This window comes from Phyllopteryx taeniolatus, chromosome 8 (genome assembly GCF_024500385.1).
Source record: "Phyllopteryx taeniolatus isolate TA_2022b chromosome 8, UOR_Ptae_1.2, whole genome shotgun sequence".
Classification (NCBI taxonomy): domain Eukaryota; kingdom Metazoa; phylum Chordata; class Actinopteri; order Syngnathiformes; family Syngnathidae; genus Phyllopteryx; species Phyllopteryx taeniolatus.
In genome coordinates, this window is record NC_084509.1 from 23,422,249 (window position 1) to 23,437,303 (window position 15,055).

General features: G+C 44.1%; 1 protein-coding gene across 16 annotated transcripts in view; it reads left to right on the forward strand.

Annotated features, from left to right (window-relative positions):
- mecom (MDS1 and EVI1 complex locus) overlaps positions 1-15,055 on the forward strand; it is a 143,430-nt gene that overhangs the window by 125,625 nt on the left and 2,750 nt on the right. For 12 of the 16 annotated variants that reach the window (XM_061781378.1, XM_061781383.1, XM_061781380.1 and 9 more), the window contains 9 exons: positions 2,828-4,223; positions 4,746-4,836; positions 5,765-5,791; positions 9,752-9,918; positions 10,146-10,223; positions 11,631-11,800; positions 11,997-12,141; positions 14,473-14,718; positions 14,803-14,989. In XM_061781378.1, coding sequence (XP_061637362.1) covers positions 2,828-4,223; positions 4,746-4,836; positions 5,765-5,791; positions 9,752-9,918; positions 10,146-10,223; positions 11,631-11,800; positions 11,997-12,141; positions 14,473-14,718; positions 14,803-14,989 — 2,507 coding nt within the window. The remainder of the gene's footprint in view (positions 1-2,827; positions 4,224-4,745; positions 4,837-5,764; positions 5,792-9,751; positions 9,919-10,145; positions 10,224-11,630; positions 11,801-11,996; positions 12,142-14,472; positions 14,719-14,802; positions 14,990-15,055) is intronic. The other 4 variants (XM_061781379.1, XM_061781384.1, XM_061781386.1 and 1 more) reach the window with 2 other exon arrangements.

A 15,055-nucleotide genomic window follows, 5' to 3' on the forward strand; every position in this document is an offset into this window, starting at 1 on the left:
GGACTGGAATGATGGCGGAGCGTTTTAAACAGGATGGTACTTCGCACAGTTCCAGAGATCGATTGAAGATCTGTGTGAAGACTGGAGCGAGCTGGTCCGCGCAGACTTTGAGGCAGGATGGGGACACATGGTCTGGGCCTGCTGCTTTGTTAATCTTTTGTTGTTTGAAGATGCGTCTCACATCCTGTTCGCGGCTGGTTACCACAGAAGTCGGTGGTGTGATTGTGGTCGGTGGTGCGGCCAGGTGGGTGTGGGGTGTGAAAGTGTCCTTTTCAAATCTGCAGTAGAAGGTATTCAAGTCGTTGGCTAGTGTGCTATTGTTCTCAGCTTGGGGGGATCGTCGCTTGTAATTTGTCCGCGATTGGAATGCATGCCAGACTGATTTAGAGTCGTTAGCGCTAAACTGTTTTTCCAACTTTGCTGCATAGTTCCTCTTTGCAATGGTAATTTCTTTAGTCAGCTGGTTTCTAGCTCGATTATGCAGGGCCCTGTCCCCGCTTTGATATGCGTCCTCCTTAGCTTGGCGAAGTTGCTTAAGTTTGGCAGTGAACCACGGCTTGTTGTTGTTGAAAGTGCGAAATGACTTTGTTGGTACACAAACCTCTTCACAGAAACTGATATAGGATGTGAAAGTTTCAAAGTTTCAAAGACACTCCAGTCTGTGCAGTCTAAACAGCTTTGAAGTTCCATCTTTCCTTCATTGGTCCACATTTTCACTGTTTTTACTGTAGGCTTCGCGCATTTAAGTTCTTGCCTGTATGTCGGTATTAAGTGAATTAAACAGTGATCAGACGAGCCCAGTGCTGCACGAGGTTTGGCACGCTATGCGTTGTATTGCGTTGTATTGTACTGAAGCTGCAAAGTCACGCGGCGAGTAGAATGGCTTACAGTTGAAAAACAGCGACTCCAAATGCGGGCTACAGTGTGTGCTGAGCTCCGTGATGTCCGTACACCAGTTTTCGTTGATATAGAAGCATATCACGCCACCTTTTGTTTTCCCCGATGATTCCATGTCGCGGTCTGCTCGGTGAAGATGGAAGCCGGGAAGCATGACGGCGCCATCGGCTACAGCGTCACAAAGCCAAGTCTCCGTAAAGCACATGGCGGCGGAACATCCAAAGTCTTTATTGGTCTTTATCAGAAGATGAAGATTGTACATTTTGTTGAGTAGGGAGCGTAGATTCGCGAGGTGGATGGACGGAAAGGCCAGTCTGTATCCTCTCTTGCGGAGTTTCACCTGAATGCCGGCTCGCTTCCCTCTGTGGCGGCGCCGCCTCCGCCTCCATGCGCCAAAGACCGCAATCGCTGCTCCGGTGAGTAACTGAAGAAACTGAGCGGATTTGCGAAAGTTGGTGAAAAAAAGTCCTGAGTCGACTCCTTGATGGTTAGCAAGTCTCCCCTTGTGTACGTGAGTCGTGTAATGTCTCCAAAGACGAACGAAAAACACAAAAACAAAAACAATACTAGCGAGCGCGTAACCGAGGCGACCACACGGGGAGGCGCCATCTTAGCTGCTAAATCAGAATCAGAATCATCTTTATTTGAAAACATTATCCTCAAAAATAAATTCATTACAGATGATTAGATTTTTTTTTTTTTTAAATGCACCGTAAGTGCTACGATGGTAGCGTGTATGTTGCTCACAGTTGAGACATTTGTTGGAATCTCATCACAGGCCCCCCTGTGTGGAGTTTGCATTCTCACCCCATGCTCTTGTGGGTTTTATCTGGGTACGCAGGTTTTTTTGCATGTTCCAAAATGCATTTTACGTTAATTGAACACTCTAAATTGTCCATAGATGTGAATCTGAGTGTGAAAGATTGTTTGTCTATATGTGCCTTGTAATAGGCGACCTGTCCTGGGCAATCCCGTCTCCAGCTCACCTGTGTGACAGAAAATATTGTTGGGCCGCAGGATAGCTTTTTTGTTCATAAAAAAGGTGGCAAAGATAGCCAACTTCCATTAATGACATAATGTTTTCTAGTAATCTATTTCAACAGAAAGACCGTACCAATCATTAAGTTACCACCCCGCTGTGAATTTCAGTAAACAATAGGGTAGGTAGTAAATATTGTTGACAGACTAATAATGGAAAAAGATAGTGTCTCTGCTGGGTATTGTCACTGTACATCTCCCAGGGTCAGAGGGTGTCGCAAAAGCACTTGAGTTGACTGTGGGAAGGTTACCCAGCACAGAATGACAGGGACCCAGCTTGGCGAAAAGGTGAGGGAGCTGAAGGGGTGATGGAAGAGACTTAGGGTGGGCAAGAGGGGAGGGGGGCAGAATAGGACGTGGGACCTGTCCTGGGAACCAGACTGCAGGATAGGATTCATTCAACTCTGCTTCCTTCACAAACTTAAAATAGAGCCATTGTACTTCATATGCCTAAGAATGTGAATGTATGTGTGTGAGCGTGCGTGTGCGCACACATCAGTGTGCTTGAATTCCTTTGTGTGTCCTTCTCTGTGACTTCGCTTGTCTGTGTTGTGTATGTGTTTGTGTATGTAATTGTTTATGGAATCCTTGGGACACAATGAGGCAAGGGATGCCTGGGAACTCGGTTTGATGTGCAGGTGATGAGTGGCAACAACCGACTCACACTGTCATCCTATTACAATACCAGGATCTGGACACGCCTCACCTCCTCACTTTGTTGGGAAAACCATTGTCATAATGGTTTCATATTGATGGGAACACAAGCATCTCACACTGCATTTCCTTTGTGTCACATGTTAAGTGGATGTGAGTGTGATGTTATTGTCAGTACTTTTGTGTATCTTTGTGTCGCATTCTGAAACCGTCTTTTTACATCTCTGTGTCCCTGCAGGTGAGGTATGCCATAAGTCCTACACCCAGTTCTCAAACCTGTGCCGTCACAAACGCATGCATGCTGACTGCAGAACGCAGATAAAGTGCAAGGACTGCGGGCAGATGTTCAGCACCACTTCCTCCCTGAACAAGCACCGGCGCTTCTGTGAAGGGAAGAACCATTTCACGACAGGAGGATTGTTTGCTCAAAGTATGCCGCTCCCCGGTGCCCCTGGTTTGGACAAATCAGCTTTAGCCATGGGCCACAGCAGTGGTGGATTGGCTGATTACTTTGGGGCTAGCCGCCATCATGGTGGGCTTACCTTCCCTGCGGCGCCAGGCTTCCCATTCAGTTTTCCCGGCCTTTTTCCTTCTGGACTCTACCACCGTCCACCACTCATTCCTGCCACCTCTTCCCCGGTTAGGCAACCAGCTCTCGCTGTGGGTGGTGGGCCTGGTGCAGAGCTAAGTAGGAATCCTCTGCTGCCTCCTAGCCCTGGAGCTCATGAGTCCAGAGAGCTTCTTAAGGCGCTTCGGAAGGAAGACAGTGGTCCTGAAAGTCAGATCAGAGCTTCGGACCTACACACTCAGAGCTCATTGTCCTCCATGAAGCAACGCAACAAGCAAAGTGATCAATCTGAAAGCAGTGATCTGGATGATGTCAGCACACCCAGCGGAAGCGATCTAGAGAGCATGTCAAGCTCCGAGCTCGAAAGTGATATGGACAGTGAGAGAGATAGGGGGGCTATGCGGGAAAGTGCCAAAAGCTTCAAAAGGAAGGCTTGTGATGGAAGCCCCCAAAATCTCAGCCTGACAAGCAGCAGTGCTGATAAAAACTTTGCCGGACCGTCGCTAAACCCTTCCTCACTGGATGAGCGAACAGCTGTTACAGGGGCTGTGAATGACTCTATTAAAGCGATTGCCTCCATTGCGGAGAAGTATTTTGGTTCAACAGGCCTGGCCGGCCTGCCGGACAAAAAAGTCAGGTCACTGCCCTATCCCTCGATGTTCCCTTTACCTTTCTTCACCACTTTCTCTCCACCAGTTTATCCTGTTCAAGACAGAGATGCCAGATCTCACGGGCTGAAGGGTGAGCCGCAGTTGCTGGCAGATGATTGCAAAAAGGCTCAGAGCAAGTCGTCATCCGAGTCACCGTTTGACCTCACCACCAAGCGAAAGGAGGAGAAGTCTACCCCGTTTGTGCCCTCCAAACTAGAAGTCTCCCACTTGACTGGTCAGGATCAGCCTTTGGACCTCAGCCTAGGGAGCAGGGGCCGTGGATGCAGTGCAAGAGAAGAAGAGAAAAAAATGAATGAGGGTCATCAAGATGAGAGGGTAGTCATGGAAACGCCGAAGCCTGACTCCTCGCTACAACATGCCAGACCGACTCCTTTCTTCATGGATCCCATCTACAGGTATTGTTATTCCCAGTGTCGTTGTTGTTGTTTTCTCAAAAAACACATTCCCACCAAGAAGCACTGTTTGGTTCAGCTTGGCACCGTACAACCTTTGCATTTTCATTGCACAAATTTGGAAAAGGTATCAAAATAAACATTTAATAGCACTGTTAAGCATCCATCCAGACCAATTCCTCTCTTTCAACATCAGCCAGCTCTGTACTGTATGATGTTCCTTTCTTCCACCATCCTAAGGACTTGGAAGAATAGGAAGCTCGGTATGGATTATTGAAGGCACAGAAATCGATATCCCACATGCCATTGTGTAAAATCATATAAACGTGTTGCTATAGGACATCAGTTGCTCTGTTTACTTACATTTTCACATCTTGGATGCCATAAAAATGTTTCCACAGCTGATAAATGAGCAACCGCAGTCAACAATTAACGTAGTCAACTGGTTTCTCTTTACCTGTATATTGCAACCTTTGAACTTCGTAATGACTTGTGGGTTAAGAGCTGATAGAAATCTACTATTAGCAGGGTTGAGAAGAGGAGAATGAGTGATCCGTTCGAGACGCTGAAAGACAAGTACATGCGGCCAGCTCCAGGCTTCCTCTTTCATCCTCAGGTATGTTCTGACCGTTGTGGTATCAGCGTGGCGAGGGAAACAATATGTTTATCTAAAGAAAATATTTAGAAGTTTAATTGTGTGTGTGTATATTTGTGTATAAAAGGAGTACGCTCCTAAAGCCTTGATTTCGGCAATAGCTTTCTGTGGAAGATTTTCCAATGTGTGGGCATTACAGGTGTGTGTGTGTTTTGAGCTGACATGCATCTAATCAGTCTCTCTTGTTGTGTGAGAAAAGGTCTAGGAAAGTGAAAACAGCACTTTCTCAGGCATATGATTTCGTTCCCTCTTTTCTGGCCATTTTAGGTCTGGTTTTTACAGGCTGTTTCATTTGCCTGATTTATGTCCTCTGTCCAGACTGTTGCAAAGGGCCCAGCCTGCAACGAGCACATGGTCGTCCCACCTGCCTTAATGAGGTGTCCTATCAGTAGAAACACTAACAGAGTGCTTAGGCCATCTTTATGACTTTATGATGTCTGGACACACAAATCATTCCCAGAAACACCAGACTAGTGTAGGTCCAAGTGAGACCAGGCAAGGGGCCCTCTGGTATACTTTTGAGTGGGTTTGTTTTCAGTCACCTGACTCACTGCTAGGCCATATATCAAGGCAAACTAATTAAACTATAAACTGGAACTATAACTTTTTTTTCCACCTTTTTGTTTTTAATTCCTGGCAGCATATTTTATTGCAAAGCAATATGGGCTCATATTACATACTGGCTGCTGTTATAATGTCTTTATTGAGCACAGGGAAGTGTTGGGAACTATTAGAGCCACCTATAATTCCCCCAATGTAACTTTGTAGTGAGGCAGCTCATTGCTCCTTTAAAATGTAACACATCAAACCACTTATCTTTGACCAATGTATATCGAGAGACATCCATTGCTACTACTCCCTGACTTTTTTTTTTCTTTACTCCCTTCAGTTTCGTTTGCCGGATCAGAGCACTTGGGTAAGTTTTTTTTTTGTTGTTGTTTTTTTTTACTCATAGTGATGCATGGACAGTGCAAAATATAAATAATTTATGAAAACAAGCTAGCAGTTCTGCACCATCTTGCTCCAACACTTTATCCCTCAGGAGATGCTATGAGTCACAATACATGTAGCCTCTGGATTTCTGAGCTCCTCTCATCCTCCTCTGTGTGAATTTGGCATTACAATGGAGGGCCAACACAATTTGTTACGTGCCATTAAAAACAACATTTTTGGACACTTTGTTATATTGCAGTGAGATGCCAAGCTAGAGATGCAACTTCATAGCTAATTTGCATACGAGATTCAGGGGTCGTCGGCAAATGTCCGGTGTCTGGTGCATGGGGTCAAATACGGGTGGTTGTTTTAAAGGAGCTGAAGTCTTGCATGACTAGTCGACCTCCTCAAAGTTTTTGTGTGACATTTGAAGCATATTTTCAAATTCCAAAAGATATGACCTTTAGTGTGTTCAAATTTGGAAGTTCAATTGTACTTGTTTTGTATGATGCCTTTAGCAATGGACGTCTCCCTGCTCTCTTGTTTTCAAATTTACAAACTACATACATATGGTGGCCGAGAGGGGCAAATGCACTGCAAATGCAGGAATGACACAAAACAAAAAACACGCAAGCACATAAAACAATAGTAAAGAAAAAATGCTGCTCGAAAAAAATGCTGCAATCACAAAAAAACAACTGCAAAAGAAAAATGCTGCAAGATAAAAATGCTGCAATCACAGAAAACAGCTGCAAAGGAAAAATGTTACAAACACAAAAAAACACACACAAATCAGGGAAATGCCGCACGCTCACGCTACACAAAGGAAGTCTGCCAGACCACGAGGAGGCGCGACCCCCAGTACTGTGAGACCAGGGGTGCCTTTCATCGATACTAGCTACGTCAGTGCCCTCTAGCAGCTTGCCTAACCGACGTGCCTACGTACCATGTGCCGTGTTGGAGAGGTCGTTCCCATAGAAGGCAAGGTACAGACTCTGAAATTAGTCGTAACTTGCTCATTTCTCAACCGATTTTCTTGAGGGTTACTGTTTTGTCAACGCCAAAGCATATGCTATCAATATGACAACTTTGACCTCCCTAGTTTAGCGTCACCGTCGACATGGAGCTCAACATATCTACCTATACATGCATGTGGTGCCTCTGGTCTCACAGGAAAGGTCCGTCCCGGAGGTTGCGCCCCCTAGTGGCCTGGCGGACTTCCGACTTCCGTGTGTGTTTTGTTGTCTTTGCGCATTTTTGTTTTGCACTTGTTTTTTCTTTTGCACTTGTTTTTTCTTTTGCTGTTGTTTTCTGTGATTGCAGAATTTTTGCCTGGCAACGTTTTTTTTTGGTTGCTTTCGTTTTTTGCAGTTGTTTTATGTGCTTGTGTGTTTTTCGTCTTGCGTCATTCCTGCTATGCAGCATATGGCCGTTTGCAGCGCATTTGACCCTGCTGGCCACCGTATATCCAGCATTCACATGACTGATCACGCAGTAGCTCAGTGTTTCTTGGTTTTCCCCCATTTTAATTATTTTAATTTGTTTACATTTTTGTCTCTAAATTAAGCCCTGCTCTGATTCAAATTAAAGGCTGAAATGGGACTTTCCAGCAGCGCTACACCCTAACCAACCACTTTTGAAAATACTCTGTTTGCTTATACAGAAAATGAAGCGCATCTATTGCAAATGAGCATGGAAGGGACAGTGGATAGTGTAGTGAAGGTAGTTGCTTAGTGGGGGCTGCTTTACATGTGTCCAAGGGTAACAGTCTCTTTGGGACAGTGCCGTGGAGCGGGGGGTTCGCGGGTTGAGCTTGTTCCTCTCGCCAAACATCTGTTTGCTGATAAAGATCAACAATTGAGAATGCATCTCACTAATTAGGCCCTCGCAGCATCACTGACTTCTGAAGATAGCCAATCAACTGCTGGTCCCACTGCAACACTACAGCAACAAGCAAGTTCACAAATGCTCACACATTGCCTTGGGGAGAATACAAAGGGGTTTTCATGAGGTGTGTGTCTGTGTGTGTTTAAATGTATGTGTAAAGGGGGCCTGTTATACAAAAGAGTCGAGTGTATGACCTTGGGAAAATTACCTCTGAGCAGAGTCTGGTCTCTTCTTGACATTAAGTAGCTTAAACATTTCACACACAAGGCACTGTGACATGGTCAAATAGACTTAATCAACCTAATCCATAAAACCTACACATCAGTCATTGAAGTGCAAGCTGCAATTGATGGTTTTTAACTTTTCATATATAATTATTAAGTCTTGTTATTATTAAGTATCACTATTAAGTCTTGTTTGACCCCCAGAAAATTGTAAATAATATTATCCCATATCCTATCATATCCTATATGAAGATTATACTGCTTAAGATAAATTGATGCTGTGAGAATTCATGTATTACTGTTAATTATGACAAATAAGATATTAATGATTAATTTAACCGTTATTTTTACAGTAGTTAGTCTTATAGGAAAATAAGAACTCCAGTGTATCACGAAATGTGGAAAACATATTTCCATGTAGATAAATAAGGTGACCAACGAGAACTATTCTGATGAAGAGCAGTTCTACACTCTTGCATTCTATAATCACAATAATAATAATAATCACAATAATAATAATAATAATGATAATCTAACCAACTTGACAATCCACATCCTTCCACAGTGAGAATGTCCACTGCGTCAGGAACTTAACACTCAGCCGTCACTCATTCATTAGTCTCTCTCAAGCTCTGTTCTTGCTTTCCATCTGTCTTTCCATCTTTGTTTTATTTTTTTCACTCATTTGCTCTTTTTTTCTGTCTCACCTATCATCTCGCTCTTCATCATGCTCCCCCTCAGAACCTCCTCACCTCTCTCCTTGCCATCTACTCCATCTTGGCGTGCAGCCTGAGTGTGACAGGGGCTGAAAACAGGAGATGGAATGTCAGAGTCGAAGCAGTGCTCCCGTAGAAGACCCGAATCACCGCTGATTTGTTGGCCTAAAGAAATAAGAACAAGCTGAAAATTTAATATGCACAAAATAATGCAAATTTCTGTGGTCCCCTTGGAAAAGAAGAAAAAAAGTGTGCGTGTTTGTGTGTGTGCGTGGGATGGCCTGTCATGCCCGGTGCTCTACTGGGACCAGCACCCCTCTGTCTCCCCCTTCATCCCCACCCCGCCTCTTTCGGCACAGCGATATCATTATTACCCATGTCTGGCCCTTGATCAGCAATGTCAACATCTTTCATAATGACGAATGCGCTGTCTGCCCGCATTGTGCACAGAATGGTTTACTGCCCAGCAGTGGACATGAATCACTCCACACGCAAACGCAAACACACACAGACAGACATGGATCTGACAACACACAGATACACACATGGCACGTCCAATCACACCCGCGTACAATATGCATGCCTGTAAGCGCACACACACTGCGCTCCCTCACGTGCATTACAAATACATTCTATTTTCACACACATTGGTGGCAATTAATCAACTATGACCACCTCGCAACAAATAGTTTCTTGTCCATATATCCACATCCAATGTAGAAAAAGAAGGCATAAATAATTCTTCCCAGGATATCTGATGAAAGCAACTGTTCAACTTCATTAGCAGATTGGCTGCAGTCGTTAATTCTTTCCGTCTGTCTGCGTAGGTGTTGTCTGTCTGAGAGAGAGTTGGGTGAAACAACCGAAAGGTTTCTCAAAGCATGTCAGGAATATCAATGTAGCCTGTGAAATTGGGACTCTATTTGACGTGATATGATAGTTACACATGTTTGGTTTTGGCATCTTTTTGTGGGCATTGAAACAAAGAAACTCTTGTGGCTCCTTGCTTAGCAATATTCAGGCATTCATAAAATCAATGCTAGACCAGAAATTCCAGCAGAGTGGCGTTTCCTGGAGTTTGAAGTTTTACAATCATCCGGTGTCATCTTCCTTCAGATGTCAGCTATTGAGAACATGGCCGAGAAGCTGGAAACCTTTGGCTCCTTGAAGCCAGACTCGGGTGACCTGCTGCGCTCGGGCCCCTCCATGTTTGACTTCCGAGCGCCACCGTCAACGCTTCCAGAGACGCTGCTACGCAAGGGCAAAGAGCGCTATACCTGCAGGTAACCACAGCACACTATGCGGCATTTCTTATCGTCAAGAAGTTAAATTTTGATTCACATTTGAACTAGAACTGCAGAATAATTATGGTGATGGTTTATTTTGATCATTTTCTGTTGCAATAATACATTTTCAGCTTACGTTTTTCCAATTTGGACTGCAAGGAAAATTATGTTGTTCTTTTCACCAACTTGGAAAACACTGCTTACATTACATTTATCTTGGATAGATATTGCGGAAAAATCTTCCCACGTTCTGCCAACCTGACGCGCCACCTTAGGACTCATACAGGGGAGCAACCTTATAGGTAAGACACTTAATTTACATTATTTTTGGGTGATGATATGTTATTCCATGAGTCTGGCAATCCACAAACACTTAATATCACAAACTATCCAAAGACCCTCCTCACTCATGGAATATCCTTTATACGGAAAACATAAAACGACTACGTTGTTTTCTTCAAACAAATGTCACCTAGAATAGCATTCAGTAGATCTTTACCGAAGTCATATCATCCTTAACATGTCCATTTCATGTTCTACAAGGACATAAAACCGCTCCAGCCCTGGGACCTGTCTGTTCATTGCTCTCCTTGGTCCCAATGCAAGTAGACTGTAACTGTAGAAAGTAGAATAAATTATTATATGCACCTTTCATGCAGAGCCTTCTCAAATATCCCGGGTTCTTGCAAATGTGCCACGGCAGTGCAGAATTTCATGGAGATCAGTTGTTTTTTTTTTTTTTGGGGGGGGGGGGATAGTCCCGCTAACAAAGAAGCAAGCCAAAAACTGCCAATCAAAATAATATCTCTCGCCACTGTGCGAATAGGTTGCAGGAAATGTAACACTGAACGCCATTTTGTTAAATGTTCCATAAGGTACCATGGCACACTTGCACGTTTCTTTGATTGCAAATAGACTCGATATGCAAGAACAGAAAATGAGCGTTTTGTCTTCACCAATGCGAACGGCTGTCCATCAACCACTACACTTTTCCCGACAAAGCAAAATATTCCCGTTCAACCTCTCTACCGCTTCAGCATCAACTGTTGCTGAAGAGCTGACAATAAAGCAAATTTGTTGTTAATAAAAATACCTTTACCTCGTTAATATAATGAGTAATCCCTGGCCGAAACAGAGCTTTGTAGTTACTAAGATGAAGGAATGTTGGCCCGAAGCTCGTAGGAGGCCTTTTGACCACAGGGGAGGGAGAAAGATCGGTGCGGGCCTCTACTGCCCCAGCCTGATAGCCTCCATTCCGCTCACTGGCATGCCATTAAAGATCACCGCTGTTTATTGTAATTTCTTATGGTGATAACCGGGGGGGTCCTGAGGGACAGCCAATCGAGCAGGCTAATTCCAGCAGAAGAAAAGATGTAATCTTCTCGTATAATTTTGCATGAAGAAACTTGGCAAGAGTGACTAATTTCGCTGGGATAGAACACAATCTGTTGCGTGCTTATTGAATGAGAGAAGAATGCAATTTTATTGAGCTGGCTGGAGATAAGAAGCAATTCGGTTTCACCTTAAACAAGCTCCTCCATCATGTCTGGATCTGTGGGACTGCTGGGACTGTGTGTGTGTGTGCGTGTGTGTGTGTTCTGCATCAGAGATGCTGTTCTGATTCCCACAGAACAATCCAGGAGTTCCAAAGTAATGTTTTCGGTTGCTGTTAAGTTTTGTCCTTAAAATGGCGTTTTTCTGTCCTGCAGGTGTAAATACTGCGACCGCTCCTTCAGCATCTCCTCCAACCTGCAACGCCACATTCGCAACATCCACAACAAGGAGAAGCCCTTTAAGTGCCACTTGTGTGATCGATGCTTTGGTCAGCAAACCAACCTGGATCGTCACCTCAAGAAGCACGAGAATGGTAACCTGTCAGGTGCGAACCGAGAGGCCTCGTCTCTAATTTCAAACGAATCCTTTTACGCTACTGTGGGAAACCATCTTAAAAGTAAAATTAATTAAGTACATCTGCCACTTATTTATTTCATCAACAACATATCTTAGAGATGTGTACCAGAAAATAACAACACTGAATGGAAAAAAAAATGTTTTGCCCTTGTTTCTTTGCGCAGGGACTGCAATGTCTTCTCCACAGTCGGAACTAGATGGCAACGGCGCCATATTGGACGACAAAGAAGACTCTTACTTCAACGAAATAAGAAATTTCATCGGCAACACAGGACAAAGCCAAACATCCCCGGACCCCTCTGAAGAAGGGTAGAGAGACATCCACATTTTCTCAACTCTACAGCTAACTCCTACCTAAAAACATAAAGAGTGAGCCTACGGTTAAATGTAGCAAAAAGATATTTCGTCGAGTACTCAAGTAATCACCCCCCCCCCTCCCCCCCTCTCCTGCCCCACTATATTTGTATATATATATTCTTTTTACTACAAACATATTTTATCCTCATTTATGAGGCCTGGAATTTTATCCTTAAACTACGTATGTTGGTACTAAGTGTATGCTATGAACTCTGTGAACAGTATTTGAGACAACAAAAATAGCCTTTGTTAAATGGTTAGCATTACCGATTAGCATTAGAGCGCTAGTGATTACCATTTTAGGTTTAAAAAAAAAATAACGCTAGTTACCATTCAGTTCACTCATACATCATTTTACATGTACTTTATACATCTGATAATGTCTTATAATCACTCACTTATAATCCTTGGTCAATTTTGGCAGTGTTTTTCACTGGGCCAACAGTCCGTCTGCAACAAATGTCCGTGCAGTAAAAATGGACAGTGGCTAAATGGTTCCAGGCAGTGGAAATATGCTTGTATTATTTTTTTATTGCCTCGAGGCAGAATTTTTTGTGTCGACCAATTTCTGTCGTCGACTTAGCCAAGTTTGCCTTTTTTTTTTTTTTTCTCACAGCTCTATATAGATTGGTGGTACTGAGTGCTTGAGGTTAAGAAATGTGACACATATCCTGGTTTAAGCCGGTCACTATTGATGGAGCAAACCATTTCTTAGGCAGTTGTGGTGGGAGTACTGTTCTGTGTTTTTACACTTTTATAGGTTGTTTAAAAAATAAATCCTTTTGGGATCTCTCAAATTTTAGGGGTGCTGGGATTCGTTTTAGCAGTGCCCTCAAAAATGGGCTCCAAACGCTCATGTCAAGAGCTGTCTGTCTCTGTTAGACTATTTTGCTATCACCCCAGCCCATCTTAGTAATTGCATACTGTTCAGAGAGCAATCATGTGTGTCCACATTGAAGGAGAACACAACTCTTTCATGCATTAAAATCAGGTGATGTCTCTGTTCATGCGAAATCGTTTATGCATTATGCAAATACATTCTTGAAGCTGCGATCAGGTCAGATAGCAGTTGTGCAATCCGAGTTTGTTTTCACACGCCTCACGTCGGTGCGATCGCAAGCCCGATTGCGCGGCCGGATAGAGATCTCGTAGACTGCTCGATGATTGGAACCCAAGAGCAGGAGCAGGCGCAGGAGCCTCGGGAGGACGGGAAGAGAAGCCCAAAAGCGGGTCGTGCGGCAGTTAGCCCACCACATCTGGAACCAACATGTCTGCCGACAGGAAGAAGGTAGAGGGGGTGGGGTCACGAGGTCGGTCTGTGTTTCCTTTCAAAACGGTGCGCTTCTGACTGCTTCTGATAGATACTTCATCCCCAGCAAATTACCACGTTTGAAAGCATAATTAGCGAATCTGTTTTCTTAATCACAGAGCTCTGGCCGGCTCTTCGGGAGTCGGTATTCTGAGCCGCGCGGGCTCAACGCGCCACAAATAACACCTTGTTAGACCCAGACTTACACCGTCCCGGAGGAAGCTTGCTGTAAAACCCAATGCGCTATCAACAGCTGATGAAGAACAAAAGACGATACACATTGTTTATTTCTGGACACGCTTAATGTAATCTCATCAATTGGTATCGTATAATTAATTATGTGATGACGTATGTCACTTTCCTATCCGGACTTCTCTTTCTCCGAGACCTCTTGGTGCATGGTTTTTAAGTGTCTGACGAAAGACATCTCAGTGTAATTAGTGAATCAGTCTCAATGTGGTTCCAGGTGATTTAGCAAATGGTGGTTTCCTGTGGCACTGAGGCAGAAGGAAAAATGAAGACTCTGGCAGTTTGGATAGCTGGTTCGCTTTCCCTCCACAGGGATAGCGGAATGGATCGCTTGGCAATGCATTCATAATTCAACTTCCAAATGGGGCTGTCAGACAAATATTTTGCCTATTAGATGATTACTAGATAATAGTGAAGATAAACAAGACGAGAGACAGAGCACTCCAGTTAAGTGCTGCAAATGATGAAGTTGGTGCTGCCGCTGTGCCCAGAGGGGCCCCGCAGCCTAGATGACAAACGACATTCCGGCTTTGGTCCGTCCCAGCTGCCATGTCCTGCTTTGCCGCTTAGTCCGATGCTAGACATTGATTTTTTTTTTTTTTGTATCGAGGAGCAGAGGAATGTTACAAGAACATTCAGAAATCGCAAAGAAAATTAAATGGCATTAAACATTTTAGCTGGTAAATGTCTTTACTACATAAATGTTGTGTATTCTTGGTCTGCAGTGTCAATGGCACCCCATTTCAAGAAGGAAAGACTCTACTGATGGCCAGGCACGGCTCACGTGACTTGGAAGACGAGGAGGCAGAGGAGCTTGGTGCTGATGAAGAAGGGGAAGAACCCAGCAAGACCCTGAATCAACCCCAAGAGGAGATGCCCGCCAGCAACATGAGTGATGACGTAATACAAGATGAAATGGACTTTAGTCGAACAAATGACTTGCGCCAGAGCTGTAAAATCTCTCCAAGGAGGTAAATCTACTTTCCGAATACAACTGTGTCAGTTTTTACTTGAAATTGGTGACACGAAGATGTTTTTTGTCCCTGGGTGTCCAGGTATAAGGAGGAGGAAGAGCCGAGTGGCTACTCCGCCTTGGATCAGATTTGTCACTTTTCAGAGATCCACAAGCTGGAGGAGAGTGAGTTGAGCGACGGGGAAGCTGATGAAGAAGACCAATCGTTTGCCCCCACCTCGCTGACTGAGGCAGTCAAGCAGCCCCTCTTTAGGAAATCCAAGTCACAGGTAACAACATTTCCGACGCACATACTGGATATTGGAGCTTCTAATTCCTACACACTTTGTTCTATT